The sequence below is a fragment of the Schistocerca serialis genome, chromosome 1, assembly GCF_023864345.2.
Source record: "Schistocerca serialis cubense isolate TAMUIC-IGC-003099 chromosome 1, iqSchSeri2.2, whole genome shotgun sequence".
Classification (NCBI taxonomy): domain Eukaryota; kingdom Metazoa; phylum Arthropoda; class Insecta; order Orthoptera; family Acrididae; genus Schistocerca; species Schistocerca serialis.
Genome location: NC_064638.1, coordinates 1,274,267,641 through 1,274,295,465, shown reverse-complemented (window position 1 = coordinate 1,274,295,465; position 27,825 = coordinate 1,274,267,641). Strand labels below are relative to the sequence as shown.

Genomic DNA, 27,825 nt, shown 5'->3' with positions numbered 1-27,825 from the left:
TCACCTACAGCATTATCACCACATATACATAGGTGCATGAAGTGTTTTGCTGTCAACAGCACGAATGAGGCATTTTTTACTGTTTAAAAACAGAGAAACTGGTTACGTTATCATGAGAACTTATAATCACCTAAGCATAAAATAAAAATGCTCTGAGGTTTGACAGTTCACCAAAACTTGAATGTATCTGGCAAGTTAATATAAGAGGTTGGGTTGAGATTTTAACCAGGATAATATCTCATATAAAATGTTTTCAGTTTTCTTGCCACATCAAATCTGGGTACAATCTCAAGCTGTCAATGATTACCACATTGTCTTCGTTGTGGTGGAGTTATATAGCCCTTTAAAGCTTCTGTTTGGTCAGTGTGTGTTGTCACAATTCATGCTACCATTCACATGTGTAGTGATACTAACTGCATTGCCCAGTCCAAGACAATTTTAATTATGTATTACATAATTAATGTATGATATGAGATGTTGCAGGAGATGTTGGGCGTGTTTCCAAGATGGCCGCCGAGTAAGTGACGCCAGAAACTATTTCCAGAAAGTTAAGTGATTTAGACAGGAATATAATTTAGTTTAACGCCGATAACAAATTAAATACGTGCATTAGTGTATCATTTAGTCTTGCCGTTGAAGGCTTGACTTTTCTTTGCGTATTTTTTCGGAAAACACGAAAAGATCGTAACTTCACGAAGTCGCGCTTAGGCTTAAATTTTGTAAACGTGTTTGTTTCTTGTTTCAAGGTAATTTAACTAGTTTCTCGGTAACAAATAAGTAAACTACCGTAAATAGCGTATAACTTCATTGTTTTAAAACAGATTTCTGAAAAACAGCGTAACTTTATATCAGAAACTTGCTTATATACATTTGTTTATAGGCTTAATTCTCGTAACGTTTTTGGAGAATCAAACTTAAAGTATCTCGTTTAATTGTCCTTTTTTTTCATTCCATTGAGTGAAATATATAATAAATAGCGTATACCTTCATTGTTTTAATACAGATCTCAGAAAAACAGCGGAATTTTAAATCGGAAACTTGCTTATATACATTTGTGAATAGGCTTAATTATTGTAACGTCTTTTTTTGATTTTCGGTAATTTAATTGATTTATTCTAGCTAAAGTATTATTTTTGCCATGAGTGAGAAGTGCCTGACTTGCCGTAGAACTGTTAGTTACGGGGTTTGGTGTGATGGATGCAGTAGTTTTTCTCACTGGGGGGACTGCAGTGGTGTGGGTGTCGGGAAAGTGGATCAGGCTCATCAGTGGTTATGTAGGATTTGCAGCAGAGATAGGAAGATAGTGGAACAGGAGGGGAAAATTGCTACCCTTCAGGCTGAGCTAGATAAGGCTAGGGAAGATCTTGACAGGTTAAGGAAGGAGAAGGGCAAAGAGAGGTGGGAAGTGGCAATAGGTAACAGAAGGAACAGGCCTATAACTAAGTCTGACAGTTTTGTGGTGAATGTCAAAAATAAGTTTGACCTGTTGCTTCAGTTAGAAACTGATGAGCCTCAAGCAAAGCTAGGTGTAGACAGGACACAACAAACTTTCAACAGGAAATTGAAAAAGAATGTAGGAAAGTCATCGAAAAGGAAGAAAGTTTTGTTGTTAGGCAGTTCTCATGCCAGAGGTGTAGGCCAACTTCTGCAGGAGGAATTAGGACCAGAATACCAGGTCACAAATTTTTTCAAACCAAGTGCTAGTCTGGGTCAGGTGACAGAGGATTTAGGTTCACTCTGTAAAGGATTTACCAGGGAAGACACCGTGGTTATTGTGGGAGGGCCAGGGAACAGCATCGACAGAGATCCTGGGTACAGTATAGAGTGTGACCTGGTAAAGATTGCATCGGCATCGAGACACACCAATGTTGAATTTGTATCTGTCCTGAGACGCCATGACCGGCCTCATTTGAACTCTTCTGTTGGGAGAGTTAATTTGGAGTTGGAACGGCTGCTTGGGTCAGGTGCGGGGGCTCATATTGGTGTGGTTCCTGTTGATAATCTCAGTAGGTGGGACTATACCAGGCACGGCCTACATCTCAACAGGAAAGGGAAGGGGGAAACTGGCTGGGGTAATAGCAGGAAATTTAAGGGGGGGGGGGAGGCACTGCCATGAATGGTAAAATACCAGTGGTTACAGGTGTTGGAGCAGCACCTTTTTTAGGATAGGTAAGACAGAAAGATGTCAAGTTCTACGAGAGGTCAGGATTGAAACAAATCTTCAGTTTAGGAAAGAAATTAAACAGCACAATTCTAGCACTTGGATCACCAATCACAGCTGTCAATTATAAATTTTCACCAATCGCCAGAAATTTTATCTCCACCAAGTTGTATCTCAGTCCTAGGTAATTGCATTGATGAATTAAAGTCATCCAACCCAGTTGACATAATCTGCCTCTCTGAACACCATGTGACCACTGGTATAGGAACTAGGCCTAAGCACAATGAGAAACTCAGACAGGAGAGTACTGCAAATGTTAGAATAAGGAAAGGTTCTCATAAAAGTATAATTAAAGATAATGTAAGTATATTTCATCAAAATATTGGGACTTTAAAGAATAAAGTAGAACAGCTTCTGGTGTGTTTAGAAGATTTAGAAGCTGAGAATGAAATAGATATACTATGCCTGTCTGAGCATCACATTGTTACTGATATGGATAAGGTAAATGTAAGTGGTTATAAGCTCTCTGCACATGTAATGAGAGAAAATATGGAGAAATGAGGAGTTGCCATATATGTCAAAAGTTATCATTGTGCAAAAAGTATAGAAACAAAAAAGTTTTGTGTAGAGAAACACATAGAACATGTGCCTGTGAGCTTAAATTAAATAACGGCACATTTATAATTGTAACTGTATATAGGTCCCCATCAGGAAATTTTCATCTGTTTCTGAAAAATTTGGACTCCTTGTTGTGCTATCTGTCAGACAGGGGGAAGCAAATTATTATTTGTGGGGACTTCAATGTAGATTCTCTGAAAGAGGGTAATAGGAAAAATGACCTTGAAGTATTACTCGGTTCTTTCAATTTGACACCCGTTATTGATTTTCCTACTCTGGTGGTAAAGGATAGCAGCTCACTGATAAATAACTTCTTTATAGACCAAGATAAGTTTAACCAGATAAATGCTCAGCCTGTTGAGAATGGTCTTTCTGATCATGGTGCACAGCTAGTTACAATATATTGCATAGCTCCATTCAGCAATACTAAACAGTCCTCCAAAGTAGTACGTTCAGTCAACGATTTAACAACTGCAAATTTCAGGGAAAGCCTACAGCAGTTAGACTGGGATGAGATGTACCGTGAACCTGATGCCAATTTAAAATATAATTTATTTCCATGACATTTTTGTAAATGCATTTGAAAACTGCTTCCCCAAGAAAATAGTTAAATATACTCGTAAGAAACCTTGTAACAAACCATGGCTTACTAAAGGTATAAAAATATCTTGTAACTGGAAAAGGGAAACGTATCTGACAGCAAGAAAGAGTAGTGCTCCAGAAACTATCAAACATTATAAAAACTACTGTGTTATATTAAGAAAAGTTATTAAAAAATCCAGGAGTATGTGTATCATGTCTGAAATCAGCAACTCTGACGATAAAATTAAAACCATTTGGAATATTATTAAAAGAGAAACAGGTCAACCAAGAGCAGAGGAAGACAGTATTACCATCAAATTGAATGAAAACTTTACAAACAAAAAGTCAGAAGTTGAAAATATTTTTAATAATCATTTTCTAAATGTTGTGGATATAGTAGGATCCAGGTGTTCATTAGAAGATGCTAGGCTGTTAATGGAAGAGGCCATACCTATGCAATTTGATACAATTGAAATCTCACCCACTTCTCCCTCTGAAATTAGGAAAATAATAAACTTGCTTAAAAGCAAAAACTCACTTGGAATTGATGGCATTTCCAGCAAAATACTAAAAGCTTGTTCTCAACAGATAAGTAAGAGTCTCAGCCACCTGTGTAATAGCTCTCTGGAACAGGGCATTTTGCCTGATAGACTGAAATATGCTATTGTTATACCTTTGCATAAAAAAAAGGGGATGGATCTGATGTCAACAATTACCGTCCAATCTCCCTTCTAACAGCTTTATCCAAAATTTTTGAGAAAGTAATGTATTCAAGAGTAGCTTCACATATCTGTAAAAATGAAGTACTAACAAAATGTCAGTTTGGTTTCCAGAAAGGTTTTTCAACAGAAAATGCCATATATGCTTTCACCAATCAAATTTTGAATGATCTGAATAACCGAACACCACCCATTGGGATTTTTTGTGATCTCTCAAAGGCTTTTGATTGTGTAAATCATCAAATTCTGCTAGACAAGCTCAAATATTGTGGCATGAGTGGGACAATGCACAAATGGTTCAATTCGTACCTAACTGGACGAGTGCAGAAAGTTGAAATAAGCAGTTCTCATAATATGCAAAGATCAGCACATTCCTCAAACTGGGGAACTATCAAGAATGGGGTTCCACAAGGGTCAGTCTTGAGTCCTTTGTTGTTCTTAATATATATTAATGAATTGCCATTCTACATTCATGAAGAGGCAAAGTTAGTTCTCTTTGCTGATGATACAAGTATAGTAATCATACCTGACAAACAAGAATTAACTGATGAAATTGTCAATACTGTCTTTCAGAAAATTACTAAGTGGTTCCTTGTAAACGGACTCTCACTGAATTTTGATAAGACACAGTACATACAGTTCCGTACGGTGAATGGTATGACACCATTAATAAATATAGACCTTAATCAGAAGCATATAGCTAAGGTAGAATATTCAAAATTTTTAGGTGTGTCCATTGATGAGAGATTAAATTGGAAGAAACACATTGATGATCTGCTGAAACGTTTGAGTTCAGCTACTTATGCAATAAGGGTCATTGCAAATTTTGGTGATAAACATCTTAGTGAATTAGCTTACTACGCCTATTTTCACTCATTGCTTTCATATGGTATCATATTTTGGGGTAATTCATCACTGAGGAATAAAGTATTTACTGCGCAAAAGCGTGTAATCAGAATAATAGCTGGAGTCCACCCAAGATCATCCTGCAGACATTTATTTAAGGATCTAAGGATATTATCAGTAGCTTCTCAGTATATATACTCTCTTATGAAATTTGTTATTAACAACCAAACCCAATTCAAAAGTAATAGCAGTGTGCATAACTACAATACTAGGAGAAAGGATGATCTTCACTATTCAAGATTAAATCTAGCTTTGGCACAGAAAGGGGTGAATTATGCTGCCACTAAAGTCTTTGGTCACTTACCAAATCATTATGAAATATCGTATTCATGATCCATGGAACTAGTATTAATCTAATCTAATCTAATCATACAATACTGCAGGTATTCAATAAACATAAAAAATAAAGTACATTTCAAATTTCTATCTGTCCATTCTGTCCTTTTCTATGAAGACATTTCTTGGAAATTCCAATTATTATGTTTCAAAAAAAAAATTTTTTCCTTCGGCAATGACACTATTTTTTGTCCTACTCCCCACTTCGATTTTTAATTCTTGTAATTACATTTGTCAGTTCCTCTGCGGAGCTTTCTCAGTAATTCATTTTTTAATTTAATTTTATTGGCCTTTAGATGGAATCAATACATCCATTTACAAGTGCATTTTAAAGACAGTAAAGATTCCAGAATGAAGACAGTGAAGATTGTTAAATCATAGGGATATAGTTATTTTATACATGAAGTATGAATTTGCAAACATCAGTAGTTCAACATTTATGTATGTTGTAGGGAGTAGTAGGTGTCTTGACTCATTTCGAAATACTGATTCTCTGAAGTTTGCATATTAAGAGTAATGCCCCCCAAGATGTAGAAGAAATGCCCAACAACTGGTTCAACAAGGGTGTAGTAAGTGACCTTAGGATTCTTCCAATACATTTGAGTCTGCCATCTGCTTTCCACGTAATTTGATTTCCACATTATATCATTCTGAACAGGTGAACCTAGAAATGACATCATGTGACACCTCAAGCTGCTGTTTGAGTTATTCTTTATTGTGAGGTTGGTTTTGGTCAAAGACTGTTACCAAGTACAGAGTTTTGTTAACAGCACGTGTTACACTTATACAAAAAACACAATGTCAAAAATATAATATTTATGATGTTCAGTCGTCAGGCACAGGTAGATGCATCTACCTCTGCACAACAAAGACATTTGTATTATATCTTTGATAGGCCTATAGTGTTTATTATATAGGTACATAACTCTTGCTGTGGACTAAAATGTATTGGATAGTGGTCTTTGACTGAAGCCACTCGCACGATAAAGAATAAACTGAAAACCAGCTTACGGTGTTGCATAATGTCATTTCTACAATTTAAGCAAGCTGTAGAACACAATCAACAAAAAATATTTTAGGTACTCCTAGACACCTCTATGTCATGGCTCATTCTCATGGGCAATTGTCATTTATGTGGTCAAACAATACCAGATTTTTCAGATATTTAGGTACATTACATTAGTTAAAGGTTACACAGCGTTAGTGCTTGCAGAAAGGTAGACGTGCATCGAACCACTCACCAGTTTCTCTATGATTCTCCTCACTGTCGTCTGAAGACACGTCATCGGTGTTGAACGTGAGCTTCTCATACTTTGACCTGTCCTCTGCAGGCGCTCTCACGTAGGGAGGGGAGAGGCTGGAGCCCAGCAGCAAGGCGGAGGCCGTCTCCGCTTCGGGGGAAGAATTGCTGCTACCATCACACATCCAGTTCTCTGACCTCTCACAAACCTTTAACAGTCCTGCGAACACACGAAACATCCGACGCGTATGAGAGGCCTCAGAACTTTATGTACAAACATAATGGCTGATTTACCTAAAATTAGAATCCCCAATATATTGCAAATGAGACGTGGTATTCTCACAGAATGGAGTTGGACACAGGGATTCAAAATTTTACTTATGGGGTGATTCCAGAAATTCTGGGAAAGTTGTTCAATACCATCATGTGATCATTTATTACACACAACAAGACCACTTCTTGAAACTAAACTAATAGCAGAGGTGATTTAAGAGACAACTGAGTTTGTTATAAGTTTCTAGCACAAATATTTGAGATGCCATTGTTCCATTCTATGTGCCCAGTCCATCTCATTACAACCACCACTGGCAAGACATTAGTGCCCATTGGCCAACAGTTTTTGTTGCCTCTGTAACTGACTTCCAGTAATGTTGGAGGCTCTTCAGTTACAGACATAGGTATACCTAAGGCAACAGCACTGGTACTTAGGTCATAGCACAGGTTATTCTACAGCTGCTCTTAAATATTTTTTCCTGTGCAGAGGTTGTGAATACAACCATTACTCTGCTTGGCCATTGCCCCATTCTGGCAACATTATACAGGTGCAAGCTAAAAGGATGTCCTTCACGAGAACATACTGTTACACCTAATATGAAATCCTGACTTAATGCAGCTCTACCTGCTACACCTATACTATGCAATTCGCCTTATGGCATATGATGGAGGACAAGACACTTAGTCTCAAACACTACACAATGTGCACTGTAGTGACAAGCAATATTATAAGTAGAAGCCTGTATTGCAGCTGATGGCCTCATTTTCAACCCACACAGGTCACTGTGATAGGCAATGACATCAGGCTAATGGGGTTGAGTGTGACGATAATTACTGACAAACTGTTTGTACCAGAACCCTTTAACAAACAACAATGTGACCCAAGAAAGATCTTCAAAACATTACTGGAACGGTTTTAATGCCCTATCACACACAGCAAACAATCAACAATGATTCTTAATTTTATAAATGTACTGCAGCATTTGAAGACAAACTGTCTCAGATTGCACCTCATAATGGTGATACAGTTGTTTTATAAGCACACTGTGTTACATTAGAATTTCAATACACACAAATGTGGGTAAAATATTATTTCTGGACTGCTCATGTCATTGTATAACTGCATCTAGTTAGTTTACATTTCTGGTTGTGATAGCACAAATGAATTGTGGCAGTTCGAACAGGCGTGCTGGACCGAGACTCGAACCTGGCACCATGCCTTCTGCAGGCAACATTTGTGACCATCTGAATTATCCAGGTAGAATCCCAAGCCCGCCCTCATGGCTTCATTTCCACCAGTACCTCTCTCCTAAATACCAGACTTCAAAGAGTAGGTATCCCGGATAACTTGCGGTAATAGCACTCTAGGAATCTTAAACCCCTAAAGAAAAATGAGGGGCACTTTAAGCAAACCTAAAAATCAACAAAACTCAACTTGCTACATAGGAATTCAGCTACAGTGTTCTTCAAATTTGAATGTTTGATCCACTTCTGTACTTTGCTTTTATAAATGACCCACCCAACAAATGGAACCCCATGACAGAAGTTCCAAAGGTGATCACACAATAAACCACTTAACATAAAGTCTGAAAAGGGTTACAACTGGTTCAGTGCCAGTTTAACATCCCAAAAAGTCACACAGTGCATTTCAAATGATTAAAAGTGAATTACAGGTCTCAAAGTAGTTATTACTGGCTATAAACTAACTGAAAAATTCAGGTGACGAAAAAACAAGATCTTCATATAAAAAAAAGTTAGTTTGGACAAACTGATCAACATTCATTTCAGCTGGCTTTCAACTTAGATGCATCTCTGAATGGCAGGCAACAATACTAAAACACTATCTGTAGTATTATGGTAAAATCTTATTGGATAATGCAACAAAAATTAAGTGAAGTCTGATGAAGTGATAATATGGAAAACATCTACAATGCACTGTTTCAGGCTTTCTTGATGCAATAAACACTGCCAAGGCTGCTTGACAACTTTGCTGAAACTGACATTCAGTAAAAGCACCAGAAAATTTATTTACAGGCTATGAACACTACACCTGGCAATGCAATTCGAGAACTTAGAACCAAGAGACCACTGCTATGCACCTTTAAGTCAGTAGCTCACAAATTATTTTTATTGTATCTCAAGATAGTGCCAAAGCTAAAGAACGTTGCTTAATATATTCACACTCATGCTCCACCACAATATTTAAGACTACACTGTGGTCTTCCAGCAGCAATTCACACTGTCAATCAAAACTGACAAGCAGGTGATCAGAATATAGCAGAGGTTTAACAACTTCTAACTATACTTTGGAGCATCAGAACTCTTCAAATATGTTGGAATTCTTATATTCAAGACATTTGTAGTTAATAATAAAAGTTTGTTGCAGATGAAATATGGACAAGATAAAAAACTAATTTTTATATCCACATAGAACTTCTACACAGAATTAAGAGCGGCATTCTGTGTTCAGGTGCAAACACCTTGGGCAACTCATCTGCAGACATCAAGTGTACCAAACTGAAAAACCATGGATAACGAGAAAATATTGTAAGCCTTCATTACTAACCATTACTTCTATAAATTATCTGAATCCTTGTTCGTACTGTAAGGAAATATGTTCACAGTAAAGTAAGTATCCACTCTACTATATATAGAGACCAATAAAACCAGGAAAAACTTTTACCTGCAAGCTGCAGACTATGCCACAAACAACGAGTGGGGCAAATGACAATTTTCCTATATTCATTTGGTGTGTGTGTGTGTGTGTGTGTGTGTGTGTGTGTGTGTGTGTGTGTGTGTGTGTGTGTGTGTGTCCCACTAATGCCTACGAGCATTTTACTGTTATATTTACAACCATGTCAGACTGTAAGGACCAACATAAACTGAGCTTTTATGGAGCTGTGGAACTGATGGTATAGCTAACCAGTGGACAATGTCATATCTAATCTTCGTAAATCCATACTTAAACTGGATGAAGGTGGGACGCAGCTGGTATAATTTTTATTAAAAATGAAATTCCTCCAGCTGTACTTAAGATTTTATATTTACTTCACTACTAATTTCGGTGTTGCGTCAATGCCATCTTCAGGCCCGTACACTTTGATGAAATCAGTTGTGTGTGGCTCAGTCTAGGAGTCCGCGGTGAGACCAACACGTGCTCCAGATGGATGGCGAGCAGTAACTGCATGTGACAGTTAAAGATGGCAAAACGAAAGTTCAAGTTTTAAATTTCTTGCTCAACAAATCATTCACAGGAGAATTGTAGACGCGTATTGTGGTTTGACCACTGAACAGATTCCCGTACAGATGACAAAGAAATAAGCAATTGTGGTATAGACAAACAGCTGAAGGAGTGGGTAACAAATAAGTCACCAGGTCCAGATGGAATACCAATTCGGCTTTTCAAAGAGTACTCTATAGCATTGGTACCTTATTTAACTTGCATTTATCACGAATCTTTTGCCCAGCACGAAGTACCAAGCAAATGGAAAAAAGTGCAAGTGGCTCCTGTCCATAAGAAAGGCAAAAGAACAGATCCACAAAATTGCAGACCAGTATCTCTAACATCGGTTTGCAGCAGAATCCTTGAACATATTTTCAATTTGAATATAACAAATTTTCTTCAGACCGGGAAACTTATGTCCATGAATCAGCAAGGTTTTAGAATGCAAGCTGAACTTGCCCTTTTCTCCCATGATATACAGCGAACTACGAATGAGGGGCAGACAGACTGATTCCGTATTTCTAGATTTCTGGAAATCGTTTGACATGGTGCCCCACTGCAGGGTGTTAAAGAAGGTTCAAGAATGTGGAACAGACTGACAGATAGATGAGTGGCTCGAAGACTTCTTGAGTTATAGAACCCTGTATGTTGTCCTCAATGGCGAATGTTCATCAGAGACAAGTGTATCGTCAGGAGAGCACCAGGAACGTGTGATAGGCCCACTATTATTCTCTATATACATAAATGATTTGGTGGGCTGCTATTTACAGTTGTTTGCTGATTATGTATTTAAATATCTGGCTGTAACATTGCAAAGAGATATGAAATGGAATGAGCATGTGAGGATTGTAGTAGGAAAGGCGAATGGTCGCCTTCAGTTTATTTGGAGAATTCTAGGAGACTGGATGTAGGACGCTAGACCGATCTATTCTCGAGTACTGCTCGAGTCTTGGGATCCATACCACGCCAAATTAACAGAAGACACCAAAGAAATTCGGAGGTGGACTGCTAGATTTGTTACTGACAGGTTCAAACAACATGCAAGTGTTACAGAGGTGCTTCGGGGGAGTGGGGTGGTGGGTGGAAGGTGACATACTTATCGAAGAACGTTATTGAGAAAATTTGGAGAACTGATTTTTGAAGTTGATGCCTCCAATGTTCACTGCACGCAAGGACAACAAATATAATATACAAGAAATTAGGGCTCATACATAGGCACTCTGACAGTTGTTTTTCCCTCGTTCTGTTTGCAATCGGAATGGAAAGGAAATGACTAGCAGTGGTACGGGGTACCCTCTGCCACGCCCCGTAAAGAGGATTGCAGAGCATCGATGTAGATGTAAATTCTTTGAACTGGGTAGAAATCACTTATTGTGTTCCACAAGGCTCAATCTTAGGTCCAGTTTTGTTTCTCATATATGTAAACAACCTTCCATCTAATACTGAACAAGCAGAATTAGATCTTTTAGTGGATGACACTAATATTGTAATCAGTCCAAACATACATACAGCAACAGAAGACAGGGCAAATATTGATCTTAAAAAGTATTTTTGAGTGGGTTCCTGTTAGTGGTTTCACATTAAATTTCAAAAAGACACAACAAATTCAGTTCTACATTTCTAGAGGTACCACATGAGTGATAAGCATAACTCATGGGAAGAAACAGTAACTAGGTTGGAAACTTCCAGATTTTTACATGTCCTGGTTGATGAGAACTTAACTAGAAAAAAATCGTTCTGGAACTTCTAAAACAACTTAGTTCAGCCACATTTGTACCCCGAATCATTATAAATCTTGAGGAGCCTATTTTCATTCAATAATGTCATATGGAATAATGTTCCATGGTAGCTCATCTTTAAGAAAGAAAGCACTCACTGATCCAAAACAGGCTGTAAGAATAATATGTGGCACTCACCAATGATCATCTTCTGGAGGTGTGTACACAGTGTTAGGTATTTTGACTACTGCTTCACCGGATATTTATTTCCCAATGATGTTTGTTGTACATAAACTACTGCAGTTCAAAAGAGACAATGATGCACATAATCACAACAGCACAAGGAGAGGGGGGGGGGGGGGAAGAAACACATTTATCACTCCACACTAAAACTCTCCACCACATACGCAGAGTATAATCAATGGCACACAGAACATAATATAACATTCAAAAGTATGCCATAAGAGCCGACACTCTCACTCTCTCTCTCTCTCGTGTGTAACATATATTACCCCGTTACAACTTATTCGCTGTTTCAGAATTTTTTTCAAAAAATAAAATTCAGTTTTCAGAACAATACCTCAAGGTAAGTGCTATCGACATCGAAGATTATAATGACCATCTAATATTGTTAACCTGTGAAGAAATTTTTATCACAATTTGTACCTGCTTCTTTATATGATTTCTTAAATGTTAAAGTGACTCACATATTGATTACATCTGAAGTACAAGTAACCCTTATAATTATGTCAAATTCCTATATCTGACATATGAATGTCAATTTTACTAACAAGTTGTTTAACACTGACTGCTGCATACTTAGTGATGGATGTTTCTCCGCCAGGCCTGGCCTGCTGTGACCATCGACAGCCACACGGCAACATCTGTGTGGTTCTGCTGTAGCTGCCAGTGGCCACATGACAGTTAATGTGTTAAAAATAGGGGAAAAGAAAGAGAGTCAATTTCTCTTTAGCTAAATAGTTATCCTTAAGTATAACTAAACAGTTTTACAATATTTTAATCTGCATTCATTGTAATACAGAATTGTGATTTTCAAATGAGCCAGTTGGACTATGTTTGTTGATTTTACAAACGATCTAATATAGGAAACAAGTTTTGGAAAAGAGCAGTTATGCAGGAAACTTTACTGACACATATAAACATGAATTTCATATACGAGGGTAATCCCAAAGTAAGGACTCCTATTTTTTTATAAGTACAGAACTCTTGTTTGTGTGCCAGTTGGTCACACTTATGAAGAGTACTTCACGCGCTGTGTGTAAACATGCTCATGCCACGCAGAGGTGTTCAGTCTTGGCAGTCGTTGAGAATGGAGCTCCCGTTGGATGTTACCGCCAAGTGCAAATTGCGTGCAGTTTTTCAGTTTTTGAACGCAAAGGGCACTGCACCGATTGAAATCCATCGCCAGCTAATGGAAGTGTATGGTGAGTCATGCATGGATGTCAAAAATGTTTGTAAGTGGTGTACAGAGTTTGCAGATGGTCGGACCGAAATTCTCGACGAACACCGTGGCAGCGAGCTGGTATGACATGGGAATACAAAAACTGCCATAGTGTCTACAAAAATGCATCAACAGAAATGGTGATTATGTCAAAAAATAGCTAAATGTTCAAGCTGTAAATTGATGTAAATCATCGTAGAAATAAACAGGTCTTTGTACTTATAAAAAAAATAGGAGACCTTACTTTTGGGATTACCCTCGTATTACAGACCAAAAAAACTTCAGCTGACCATCTGAAAAGTGGGTGGCTACTATAAACACAAATATAAGCTGATAATAATAAGAGTATACTGTCTGACACAACTACGATGAAGGGAAAACAAGAAGGACCAGAAGAAACCTTGTTAGAGAAGGGAGGCAATACATGACAAGGATGACCATCACAAAATATATCACTGAAATAGAAAAGAGGCTCAAATGAGTAATAGAAATGATTTAGAAACATGAAATACACAGTGCGTCATATTTGCAGTGCTATGGTGCAGATCTGTTAATATATATTTCCCAAAATTTTGGAACATTGTCATGTAGACAAAAGTTTTACACAGTATGAGAAAAATGATAAAACTTGTGCGAAATGCGGGTTTAAACGCAGTTTTCATTTAAATGATTAGCAATATTAACAACAGACTTCATGAAAATTTGTTCCGTACAGAATTTGTTTCTCTATGTTATCAGTAGTTTCATGCATTTCAAGAATAACAGACATCTAAAAATACAATAATAAAATAGAAATTAACTAATGAACTGATCAAATGAGCAAAGCACATGACAATTACATAATTACATTCTTTCAAAACCTACCCATGGCAATACAATTTATGCTTTAAAGTAGACTGAAGCTGTTTTTGTTCACCTTTCTACACTGCAGATCACTTCTCAAGTACAAGTAAGCAAGGCCACAAGTGGATACACGTGTGCGAGAGCACACGTGTGTGTGTGTGTGTGTGTGTGTGTGTTTTGAGAGGGGCCCGGACCCAGTGGGGACTACACAGAACAAAGAAATAGCAATCTCTCTCGCATAGAAAAGTTCTTGTCATAGGTAAATGCTCATGGATTAAAGGAGACCACTCACAGAAAAGTAGAAACATTGACTTGTTGATAGGCACACTCAAAAGAAAGAAAACTTGCTAGCTTTTGGAGTTACCCTTTGACAAGGCAGCGTAAAACACACACACACACACACACACACACACACACATTCCTCTACCCTTACATTGAAGTGGCTGGACTGACTGTGCCAACACTTCGTTTGTCGGCAGGTGGACTGGTTGTGGTGGGGGTAGTGTTGGGTAGAGGGAGATGGAGGTGGGAGGGATGGAGCGGGGGGGGGGGGGGGGGGGATGACTTGTGGCTCGGATGGAGGTAGTCAGTTTGCTGGTTAAGAATGCGGGAAGGGAGGGATAGCAGGTACATGGGCTAGGCACTTAATGCATCACTGTAGGGGCTGGTGGGGAGCAGTGCATGCTGCAGAAAACTTTGGGACATGAATTGGAAGGATATGACAAGACAGAGGAAGGGGAAAGTACTGGGTGAGAGTTCAGGGACAGTGTGTTAGGCAAGATTGAGACCAGGAGGATTATGAGAGCAGATGTGCTGTAAGGATAACTTCCATCTGTATAGTTCAGAAAAGCTGGTGGTGGAGTGAAGGCTCCACATGCATGGGTTGCAAACCAACCATTTAAATTGAGGCTTGTTGCGCTCAGCTGCACGTTGTGCCGCTGGGTGGTCAACTTTGTTCTTGTCATCAGTTTGGCAGTGGCCGTTCATCCTTTAAAAGGCCAGGCCATCTTTGAAAGCAGCCATGTTAACTCTGCTGCAAACACTGCACAGCTTATGCCAGTATGACTACCAACCATTTGTCCACCAGGATACCCACTGCCAAACAGTTGCCAAGAATAAAGTTGACCACCCAGTGGCACAACATGCTGCTTCACAATCCAGGTCATCATGATCCTTCCCTCCACCATCAACTTCTCTGAACTAAGCAGATGGAGTTATCCTTACAACACGTCTTTTGCTCCCATGATTGCCCTGGCCTCAATCTATGATACCCACTGTGTCTGCACCCTGCACCCAACGATTTCCCGTTTCTCTCTTCTGTCACCCCCTCCCAATTCACATTTCCATGTTGCCTTCAGCATTTGCCGTTCCCCACTGGCCCCTACAATCATGCATTATATGCCTAGCCTATCTACCTGCCACCCCTCCCTCCCGCATTCCTAGCTGGCAAACTGACTGCCTCCCTCTGAGCTGCTAGCCACACACCTCCAGTCCTTAAGTCCCATAGTGCTCAGAGCCATTTGAACCATTTAACCCCCAGTCCCCTCCCTCACTCTCCATCTACCCACCCCAATTGGCCCCCCATGTCTGACAAGAAACAAGGTACTGGCACTTTGTGTGTGTGTGTTTTACTCTACCTTTTCAAAGAATAACTCTGAAAGCTATCAAGTTTTCTTTTTTTTGTGTGTGTGCCTAATGACAACTCAACACTTCTGCTTCTCAGTGAGTGGCCTCCTTTAATACAAAAGTAAATACCATTCTCTCTTTCTGATATCAGCAGCTGTGTTATTAATCAATATTATTCAAAAACAGGGCAAGAAAATATACCAAATGACCTCTGAAGCATTGCCAAAAGTCATAATCATTAGAGGGTGTGAAGGGTGTTGAAGTTACAAGTGCTAATTTAAATATGAGAAAGAGTGAACTATCAACTGGAATGAGGCACAAAAAGATATTTAATCATTGTTTAATACTGGTAAGGTAGGAATGTAAGGGAATGCCTCCATTATAAAAGCTGCTGTCCATATGACTGGAGGCAAGTTTTTCTGGGAGTTTGGGCAGTTGCTAGCAGAGTGATGGGAGCAACAGGTGAGAGTTTGATTCGACAGCTTAGAATGACGCTGTGGATACTCAATTCTGGGTAACAGTATGGTGGCAATACTGGCAGTGACCATATTGAAGTGGAGCAGATATATAGTTTTATGTTGTGCCGAAGGCTAATAATAATAACAACAACAATAATAATAATAAGTACACTTATGTTAGATTGTGTGTCTTTCTTTGTTATTTAAAGCTTTAAGGTCAACTGGGACACTATATAGTAAGTGAACCTGTAACCTACGAAAACAAAAAGGTACATGTATTCCGCAAGAGGTGTGGGATTTGAGAAATTACTGATGAGAGCTCGAATTAGATGCTACATCAGTAGATGTCAATGTAAACACCACACTTCTGGTATTTATATTAAAAATGAAGAAATTCCTCCAGCTGTATTTAAGGTGTTGATTTTATTTATTTGTACTGGCTGATGTCCCACTGTCCTCCATTTCAACTATGGATGTGCAAAGAACAATTCTGGTAATCTTTCACATTGGTCCTCCATTCAATATCACTTCTCTCCCACAAATTCAATGCCCTTCTCAATTAGTACACCAGACAAGGTGACTATGTAATTTGCTGCCTTTCCCATTACACCAAGTTTCTTGCTTCTTCAGAGCTCCAATACTCAATAACAAAATATGGCTTCAGGGTTTCAGAATGTGATGTGCAAGTATGGGTATTTAATTCTGCAAGAACAAACTAATGTTAACACAGTAATAATGAAGACAGCTTAACTTTTTTTTCCTATGTCAGTGCTACTGAATGACTACTTACTGCTGCTCCATTTTCTTAAATTATTCACTATCCTGTACTCTGTATTTCAAATGATAACATTACATGACACTCATTCATTTAAAATGGAGAACTTCAGAGAGTTGTAGAGAGAGCAGACTGAAAACTGAAGAGAATTCTTGCATGGATTCAACAAATAGCCACAACAATTTCACATCTACTGTCTTTGCGTTGGAAAACTTGAAAAGAACGTTATACTCTTAGACAGCTCCACAAGGAAGTACGTAGGAATATCCTTACAACTATTAGTATTCTACCAGTTTAGCTGATTATGAGTTAAAAGAGACTAAACACACAAGGCCATCAGTCTCCTATTCATCCCCCCCTCCCTCCCACCATGATGGAATTAAAGTGTATCCATCTGTCTGTATATCAAGTAAATTCTACATGGAAGTGTTAGAACGTTTTCTAATGTTTGCATAGCATGTATCTGAGGTGGGGCAAAAGTCCTAACCCAGTATTCACCTAGTGGGATATGGGGAACTGCCTAAAAGCCATATCCAGACTGGCTGGCGCACCGGTTAATCTTCAAGAATCTCAGGTGTTCAGATATAGGAGCGTCATGGAAAAACTTTAATATACCAGGCCATAGGAGAGCTGGGATGAAGAGCAACCACTTATGCACCACTGGATCATAGCTCCTCTTACACAATGTTCCATTTATTAACTGTAAATCTCCTTTGGTCAGAGGAGATTAGTGTTTAACGTCCCGTCGACAATGAGGTCATTAGAGATGGAGCACAAGCTCGGATTAGGGAAGAATGGGGAAGGAAATCGGCTGTGCCCTTTCAACGGAACCATCCCGGCATTTGCCTGAAGTGATCTAAGGAAATTACAGAAAACCTAAATCAGGATGGCGGGGCGCAGGATTGAACCGTCGTCCTCCCGAATGCGAGTCCAGTGTCTAACCACTGCGTCACCTCGTTTGGTGATTTCTTGAAAGACAGTCTGCTTCCTTTTGTTGGTGTCTGCTTTTCTATTCCAATGTCACAACCTATTACTGAAGCCTCATTGCCTACTACACCAGTTGACCAGACTGGTCCTTCAGCATAGTCAGCGAGCACTGAGAATGACGGTCAATCACAACAATGAATGATTTGCCGTATAAATATGGCTGTAACTTGTTGATGCCCAAACTCTTTCTCAGTTTTAGAGTAGTTCATGTTGGATTTAGACCAGAAGCATATGCTATCACTGTATCAGCACCTTCCTGAATATAAGCTAAAACTGCACCTATACCATTACAGCTAGTGTCTGTGTGAAATTCTGTCTCAGTATTCTTACCATACAATGATAGGACCGGAGAAGAGATTTGTGCCTGCTTAAGGATAATGAAAGATCTTCCTTGCACATCATTCTAGGAAAACATGACAGCTCCTTGCAGTAGTCCTTTCAAGGGATATGCCTTGGTACGTAAGTCCTTTATGAATGGCTGGTGGAAAAATCTCACATCATCATCACTGGAAAATGTGTGACTGCTCTTATTTTCTCCGGTCAGGATGGACTTTCTCTCTTCCATTAGTCACCTCAAGATTTTTATTTCCTCCTCTGCAAAGCGGAGGCCATTAGTGTTTAACAACTGTCAACAATGATATCATTAGAGATGGGGCAAAAATCTTGGATTAGGAAAGGTTGGAGAAGGAAATCGATTTTGCTCTGTCAATGGAACCACTCTGGCATTTGTCTGAAGCGATTTAGGCGAAACAGAGAACACCTGAATCACGATGGCCGGATGTGGGTTTGAACAATCATCCTTCCGAATGTGAGAGTCCCATGTACTAACCACTGCATTAGGCAAATAGCCACTTTTTTCAGATTCAGGCAGAGACCTGCAGCCTGAACACACTTCAACATGGTTGTCAGGTGGTTTACATGTTCTTCAAATTTAATTTCTTTTTCTTTTTTTTAAAGATCCTGCAGACAGTAAAGACACGTCATACATTTAAGTTCAAAGTTGGCTGTAGCTTTGATCTCATAGAAGCCATCAGGAATTAAGAAGAAGAAATTCTAATTTGCCAGTAGCCTGTCTGCAAGTTAGTAGATGAAATATACTTGGTTCCTTCTGAACTAGTCTAGGGTGTCATCAACACATGGCAATGGGTAGACATGTTTCTTAGTGATTTTGTCAGTCATCATTACTCAACACAGAGACTGCATGTGCCATCTACTCCTTCAGTAGGTCCACAAGAGAGGAGGAAGAACTCTCTGACAGTTCAATGACGTCATCTTGCATTCTTCTTCACTTCTTCCCACATTATCTGTCGTACAGCCAGCAACAAAATATATAGGCATAGGCAAATCAGTGGATAATCTGCAGTGCTCACACAATTTTTTTTACTATGGGCCACTTGGTCCGACTCTTCTCCACTCTGGATTTTAAAGCACCTGAAAACTGACCCATAATGGCTAGCATTTGCCAACATTCCTCAGTCTGGCCAGATCTAATAAGCAGTTTGATAGTACACTACAACTTCAATTAGCACAACTCCAACTATGTGAATAATTTGTCTACATTTAAAGTCCGCAAAGGCTGGCTATGGAATTTCAAGGCAAGGCATGGTATGGTATTTGTGAGTTGGATTTATGCGGTGCAAAATATCCTGATCATCAGTTATTCGGATCGCTTTGAGGGGAAAAAAAAAATTGTGCTGTATGGCTAAAATGGTTGGTTTTGAAACTTCCTGGCAGATTAAAACTGTGTGCCCGACCGAGACTCGAACTTGCCTTTCGCGGGCAAGTGCTCTACCATCTGAGCTACCGAAGCACGACTCATGCCCGGTACTCACAGCTTTACTTCTGCCAGTATCTCGTCTCCTACTTTCCAAACTTTCCAGAAGCTCTCCTGCGAGCTGCCAGGAAGTTTCATATCAGCGCACACTCCGCTGCAGAGTGAAAATCTCATTCTGGAAACATCCCCCAGGCTGTGGCTAAGCCATGTCTCCGCATTATCCTTTCTTTCAGGAGTGCTAGTTCTGCAAGCCCCCCCATGAACCATGGACCTTGCCGTTGGTGGGGAGGCTTGCGTGCCTCAGCAATACAGATAGCCGTACCGTAGGTGCAACCACAACGGAGGGGTATCTGTTGAGAGGCCAGACAAACGTGTGGTTCCTGAGGAGGGGCAGCAGCCTTTTCAGTAGTTGCAAGGGCAACAGTCTGGATGATTGACTGATCTGGCCTTGTAACAATAACCAAAACGGCCTTGCTGTGCTGGTACTGCGAACGGCTGAAAGCAAGGGGAAACTACAGCCGTAATTTTTCCCGAGGGCATGCAGCTTTACTGTATGATTACATGATGATGGCGTCCTCTTGGGTAAAATATTCCGGAGGTAAAATAGTCCCCCATTCGGATCTCCGGGCGGGGACTACTCAAGAGGATGTCGTTATCAGGAGAAAGAAAACTGGCGTTCTACGGATCGGAGCGTGGAATGTCAGATCCCTTAATCGGGCAGGTAGGTTAGAAAATTTAAAAAGGGAAATGGATAGGTTGAAGTTAGATATAGTGGGAATTAGTGAAGTTCGGTGGCAGGAGGAACAAGACTTCTGGTCAGGTGACTACAGGGTTATAAACACAAAATCAAATAGGGGTAATGCAGGAGTAGGTTTAGTAATGAATAGGAAAATAGGAATGCGGGTAAGCTACTACAAACAGCATAGTGAACGCATTATTGTGGCCAAGATAGATACGAAGCCCACGCCTACTACAGTAGTACAAGTTTATATGCCAACTAGCTCTGCAGATGACGAAGAAATTGAAGAAATGTATGATGAAATAAAGGAAATTATTCAGATTGTGAAGGGAGACGAAAATTTAATAGTCATGGGTGACTGGAATTCGAGTGTAGGAAAAGGGAGAGAAGGAAACATAGTAGGTGAATATGGATTGGGGGACAGAAATGAAAGAGGAAGCCGCCTGGTCGAATTTTGCACAGAGCACAACATAATCATAACTAACACTTGGTTTAAGAATCATGAAAGAAGGTTGTATACATGGAAGAACCCTGGAGATACTAAAAGGTTTCAGATAGATTATATAATGGTAAGACAGAGATTTAGGAACCAGGTTTTAAATTGTAAGACATTTCCAGGGGCAGATGTGGACTCTGACCACAATCTATTGGTCATGACCTGTAGATTAAAACTGAAGAAACTGCAAAAAGGTGGGAATTTAAGGAGATGGGACCTGGATAAACTAAAAGAACCAGAGGTTGTACAGAGATTCAGGGAGAGCATAAGGGAGCAATTGACAGGAATGGGGGAAATAAATACAGTAGAAGAAGAATGGGTAGCTTTGAGGGATGAAGTAGTGAAGGCAGCAGAGGATCAAGTAGGTAAAAAGACGAGAGCTAGTAGAAATCCTTGGGTAACAGAAGAAATATTGAATTTAATTGATGAAAGGAGAAAATATAAAAATGCAGTAAGTGAAACTGGCAAAAAGGAATACAAACGTCTCAAAAATGAGATCGACAGGAAGTGCAAAATGGCTAAGCAGGGATGGCTAGAGGACAAATGTAAGGATGTAGAGGCCTATCTCACTAGGTGTAAGATAGATACCGCCTACAGGAAAATTAAAGAGACCTTTGGAGATAAGAGGACAACTTGTATGAATATCAAGAGCTCAGATGGAAACCCAGTTCTAAGCAAAGAAGGGAAAGCAGAAAGGTGGAAGGAGTATATAGAGGGTCTATACAAGGGCAATGTACTTGAGGACAATATTATGGAAATGGAAGAGGATGTAGATGAAGATGAAATGGGAGATATGATACTGCGTGAAGAGTTTGACAGAGCACTGAAAGACCTGAGTCGAAACAAGGCCCCCGGAGTAGACAATATTCCATTGGAACTACTGACGGCCGTGGGAGAGCCAGTCCTGACAAAACTCTACCATCTGGTGAGCAAGATGTATGAAACAGGCGAAATACCCTCAGACTTCAAGAAGAATATAATAATTCCAATCCCAAAGAAAGCAGGTGTTGACAGATGTGAAAATTACCGAACTATCAGCTTAATAAGTCACAGCTGCAAAATACTAACACGAATTCTTTACAGACGAATGGAAAGACTAGTAGAAGCCAACCTCGGGGAAGATCAGTTTGGATTCCGTAGAAACACTGGAACACGTGAGGCAATACTGACCTTACGACTTATCTTAGAAGAAAGATTAAGGAAAGGCAAACCTACGTTTCTAGCATTTGTAGACTTAGAGAAAGCTTTTGACAATGTTGACTGGAATACTCTCTTTCACATTCTAAAGGTGGCAGGGGTAAAATACAGGGAGCGAAAGGCTATTTACAATTTGTACAGAAACCAGATGGCAGTTATAAGAGTCGAGGGACATGAAAGGGAAGCAGTGGTTGGGAAGGGAGTAAGACAGGGTTGTAGCCTCTCCCCGATGTTGTTCAATCTGTATATTGAGCAAGCAGTAAAGGAAACAAAAGAAAAATTCGGAGTAGGTATTAAAATTCATGGAGAAGAAATGAAAACTTTGAGGTTCGCCGATGACATTGTAATTCTGTCAGAGACAGCAAAGGGCTTGGAAGAGCAGTTGAATGGAATGGACAGTGTCTTGAAAGGAGGATATAAGATGAACATCAACAAAAGCAAAACAAGGATAATGGAATGTAGTCTAATTAAGTCGGGTGATGCTGAGGGAATTAGATTAGGAAATGAGGCACTTAAAGTAATAAAGGAGTTTTGCTATTTGGGGAGCAAAATAACTGATGATGGTCGAAGTAGAGAGGATATAAAATGTAGGCTGGCAATGGCAAGGAAAGCGTTTCTGAAGAAGAGAAATTTGTTACCATTGAGTATAGATTTAAGTGTCAGGAAGTCATTCCTGAAAGTATTTGTATGGAGTGTAGCCATGTATGGAAGTGAAACATGGACGATAAATAGTTTGGACAAGAAGAGAATAGAAGCGTTCGAAATGTGGTGCTACAGAAGAATGCTGAAGATTAGATGGGTAGATCACATAACTAATGAGGAAGTATTGAATAGGATTGGGGAGAAGAGAAGTTTGTGGCACAACTTGACCAGAAGAAGGGATCGGTTGGTAGGACATGTTCTGAGGCATCAAGGGATTACCAATTTAGTATTGGAGGGCAGCGTGGAGGGTAAAAATCGTAGAGGGAGACCAAGAGATGAATACACTAAGCAGATTCAGAAAGATGTAGGTTGCAGTAGGTACTGGGAGATGAAAAAGCTTGCACAGGATAGAGTAGCATGGAGAGCTGCATCAAACCAGTCTCAGGACTGAAGACCACAACAACAACAACAGTTCTGCAAGTTTCGCAGGAGAGCTTCTGTAAAGTTTGGAAGGTAGGTGACGAGATACTGGCAGAAGTAAAGCTGTGAGTACCAGGCGTGAGTCGTGCTTCGGTAGCTCAGATGGTAGAGCACTTGCCCACGAAAGGCAAAGGTCCCGAGTTCGAGTCTTGGTCGGGCACACAGTTTTAATCTGCTAGGAAGTTTCATATCAGCGCACACTCCGCTGCAGAGTGAAAATCTCATTATGGTTGGTTTTGTTTGATAGTCATTGCAGTATACATGTACATTTCTTTATCGTTCTAAAATCAATCATCAGGAATGTTTTAAAAGACAAAATCTTGCAGTGAACACTGCAAGACATGTATTATTGTGTTTATGGTGTCAGTCATTTAGTCTGGCTTACATAAGTCTGTGTCGTGATCTTACCATAAACACTCATTTGTCGCTATATGTTCTGTCTTCTGTGTCTTTCTTTTTGTTTTGTTTGCGTGTTTTAGTTTACTGTGCAGCAGATATCCTCTAAAGGGAAATGCATTATCTTATTATTGGCATATAAAATAAAAGTCCTCGAACAATTAGATAAAGTGTAAGTGTGAGTGGTAAGCAGTTAGCCGAGATGTTTGGCAAGTCAATATCCAAAATCTCATACATATTTATAAAACTGAATTTTAAACTTTGTCTCTGTCCTCTAGAATGAAGATGGGAATTCACTGAGAAAAGCAGTGAAAACAGCAGAAAAAAAAAGGATCCTGATGTGGCTGTATTCAAGTGGTTTTTGCAGCAGTGGGCGTTGGGAAACCCTCTTTCAGAGCCAATTGTCTGCGAAAAAGCAAAACTTCTGACCAAGAAAATCGATAGTTTCTCTCCATTTAAAGACAGCAATTGCTGGCTATTAAATTTCAAAGCAAGGCTAGAATTCGTTAGTTGTATTTAAGTGGTGGAAAACCACCAGCAGACCTAAAAGCAACATAAAATTTTATTTCAAAATTCAAAATAGAAGTAGAATCCTATGAGCCTGAATTTTTATACGACACAGATGAGATACATTATTTGGAAGAATCTGCATGAAAGAACTACAGCTACTAAAAGGGGAACTAGTGCTCCTTGTCATAAGGATAGTTAAGACCATGTTATTGTGCTGAACTGTCCTAACCCTATGGCAAACAACAAAATACCCCTTCTGTTGATAGGAAAATTGAAAAACCCTCGGGCTTTTGCAAATGTTAAAAAAACTTTGCATCATTTGCAAGAATCAACTGAAGGCCGATGTGGCCGATACTATGTTTTGCAAACGGTATGATTCAATTTTCATGCCTGAAATGAAAAACTACCACAAGACAATAGGAAAAAGAAGGCAGTAAGGTGGTGGTGGTGGTGGTGGTGGTGGTGGTGGTGGTGGTGGTGATGATGATGATGATGATGATGATAATAATAATAATAGCGTGTGACGAGGGCCTCCCGTGAGGTAGACCGCTCGCCTGGTGCAAGTCTTTTGATTTGACGCCACTTTGGCGACTTGCGTGTCGATGGGGATGAAATGGTGATGATTAGGATAACACAACACCCAGTCCCTAAGCGGAGAAAATCTCCGACCCAGCCGGGAATCAAACCCGGGGCCTTAGGATTGACAGTCTGTCGCGCTGACCACTCAGCTACCGGGGGTGGACAGTAAGGTGATCTTAATTTGGGACAGTGCACCCGTTCACCTCACAGAATGCCTTTCTGTCAGAGATGATGGACATTTCAACACACACTTCCTGCCACCAAACATAATGACTTAGCTGCAGTCAATGGACCAATCGGCTATTGAAACAATGAAGCAACACTACAGGTGACAAGTATTGAGGAAGCTTTTGACAGAAGATGGAAATGCAGACGTTATTGTGGCTCATCACCAGAAACTGAATTTAAAAGACTGTTCTTGCATAATTGTGGAAGCATGGAATTTTGTGAAGACAACCACATTAAAAAGAGCTTGGAATGAATTGAAAGGCATTTCGGCCATAGATGAGGTACAGGAGGAGAAAGATGAAAAGATGAACAATGAAAAGGAAGAAATTAGAGTAGCTGGTGACATAAGAAAGATCCTCCTCAAAATTCCTGGATGTTCCGATTGCAGTGAAGAGCATATAGGCAAGATGCTTGCTTGTGATTCTTCGAATCCTGGATTCCAAATTCTCAGTGATGATGAAATCATTCAAAGTGTGAGGGGAGAAACTGATGTCCAGGGATGACGCTGGCGTTTAACCACATGCAGGGTCAGCAGCTGGTGAGGCATTTGCGTGTCTTGACACTGCGCTAACATAGAGGGGTGGTAGCCTGAATGTGACCATATACAACTGCTCACCATCAAGCAGATGCGAGACTTGGCTGCAGGAAAATGGTTGAAGGCATTAAGTGGCTGACTCTGGCTAGTATGTTCCAGAACTGACATTGTATGTACGAACAGTACTGTACAAAATCCAAACAACATTGTTTTGTGGTCACTGAATTAATACTAACTTAGTATGTATACACAAGCTTAGCTTTTTTTATAAGACCTGGTTTCATGAGCTATCCATTATCTAGATACTTTATTTTTCAGATCCAGTCCCAAAAATCATCTGGGTAATTGGAGTTCTACTGTAGCTCCCTCTCCTGCGTTATCTGTAGTGGTAGCAGAGCGTATTCTTCATCAGTGATAATAAACTACCCATACAGGAATGGTAAGGGTCCTACAAGGATGAGTTGTGGCTGCTCAAGAAGATTAGTGATTCAAAGTTCCCCTTGACCATCTTCAATGCTTATGATTATCGCTGGCACATAAGATTTCTTTTGTGGGCCCGAGTAGCTTTTTTTTTCGGGCAACAAAAGCTTAGTTTAACTCAGCATCTCAGTTTGACGACTGGACCATGTGTCACTGATTGCCTGCAAGACAATATCTTCAATGGCAAAAAACTGCCCTGACAATATTTGTTGCATTTTTGCTGGAATAGTTTTGTCGATCTGGAACTCCGATCTTCCATACCCTGTGACTGCCTCTGACACCTGCTAGAATACCCTTCTGAAAATAACATTATGACTACATTGTGCTAAAATGACAAATTCGAAAGGCTGCATTCTGTCATTTTATCCAAAATTTTTGAGAAAGTAATGTATTCAAGAGTAGCTTCACATATCTGTAAAAATGAAGTACTAACAAAATGTCAGTTTGGTTTCCAGAAAGGTTTTTCAACAGAAAATGCCATATATGCTTTCACCAGTCAAATTTTGAATGATCTGAATAACCGAATACCACCCATTGGGATTTTTTGTGATCTCTCAAAGGCTTTTGATTGTGTAAATCATGAAATTCTGCTAGACAAGCCCAAGTATTGTGGCATGAGTGGGACAGTGCACAAATGGTTCAATTCGTACCTAACTGGAAGAGTGCAGAAAGTTGAAATAAGTAGTTATCGTAACATGCAAAGACCAGCACATTCCTCAAACTGGGGAACTATCAAGAATGGGGTTCCACAAGGGTCAGTCTTGGGTCCTTTGTTGTTCTTATTATATATTAATGACTTGCCATTCTATATTCATGAAGAGGCAAAGTTAGTTCTCTTTGCTGATGATACAAGTATAGTAATCACACCTGACAAACAAGAATTAACTGATGAAATTGTCAATACTGTCTTTCAGAAAATTACTAAGTGGTTCCTTGTAAACGGACTCTCACTGAATTTTGATAAGACACAGTACATACAGTTCCGTACAGGGAATAGTATGACGCCATTAATAAATATAGACCTTAATCAGAAGCATATAGCTAAGGTAGAATATTCCAAATTTTTAGGTGTGTCCATTGATGAGAGATTAAATTGGAAGAAACACATTGATGATCTGCTGAAACGTTTGAGTTCAGCTACTTATGCAATAAGGGTCATTGCAAATTTTGGTGATAAACATCTTAGTAAATTAGCTTACTACGCCTATTTTCACTCATTGCTTTCATATGGCATCATATTTTGGGGGAATTCAACACTGAGGAATAAAGTATTTATTGCACAAAAGCGTGTAATCAGAATAATAGCTGGAGTCCACCCAAGATCATCCTGCAGACATTTATTTAAGGATCTAGGGATATTCACAGTAGCTTCTCAGTATATATACTCTCTTATGAAATTTGTTATTAACAACCAAACCCAATTCAAAAGTAATAGCAGTGTGCATAACTACAATACTAGGAGAAAGGATGATCTTCACTATTCAAGATTAAATCTAACTTTGGCACAGAAAGGGGTGAATTATACTGGCACTAAAGTATGGTATGTCCATTGATGAGAGATTAAATTGGAAGAAACACATTGATGATCTGCTGAAACGTTTGAGTTCAGCTACTTATGCAATAAGGGTCATTGCAAATTTTGGCGATAAACATCTTAGTAAATTAGCTTACTACGCCTATTTTCACTCATTGCTTTCATATGGCATCATATTTTGGGGTAATTCATCACTGGGGAATAAAGTATTTATTGCACAAAAGCGTGTAATCAGAATAATAGCTGGAGTCCACCCAAGATCATCCTGCAGACATTTATTTAAGGATCTAGGGATATTCACAGTAGCT

The 27,825-nt window shown here is 39.5% G+C and overlaps 1 protein-coding gene across 1 annotated transcript in view; it reads right to left on the bottom strand.

Moving 5' to 3' along the window:
* The window catches only part of LOC126419515 (uncharacterized), a 258,207-nt gene that overhangs the window by 8,504 nt on the left and 221,878 nt on the right, over positions 1-27,825 (bottom strand). The window contains exon 15 of the mRNA XM_050086708.1: positions 6,564-6,782. Within this exon, the coding sequence (XP_049942665.1) occupies positions 6,564-6,782 (219 nt within the window). The remainder of the gene's footprint in view (positions 1-6,563; positions 6,783-27,825) is intronic.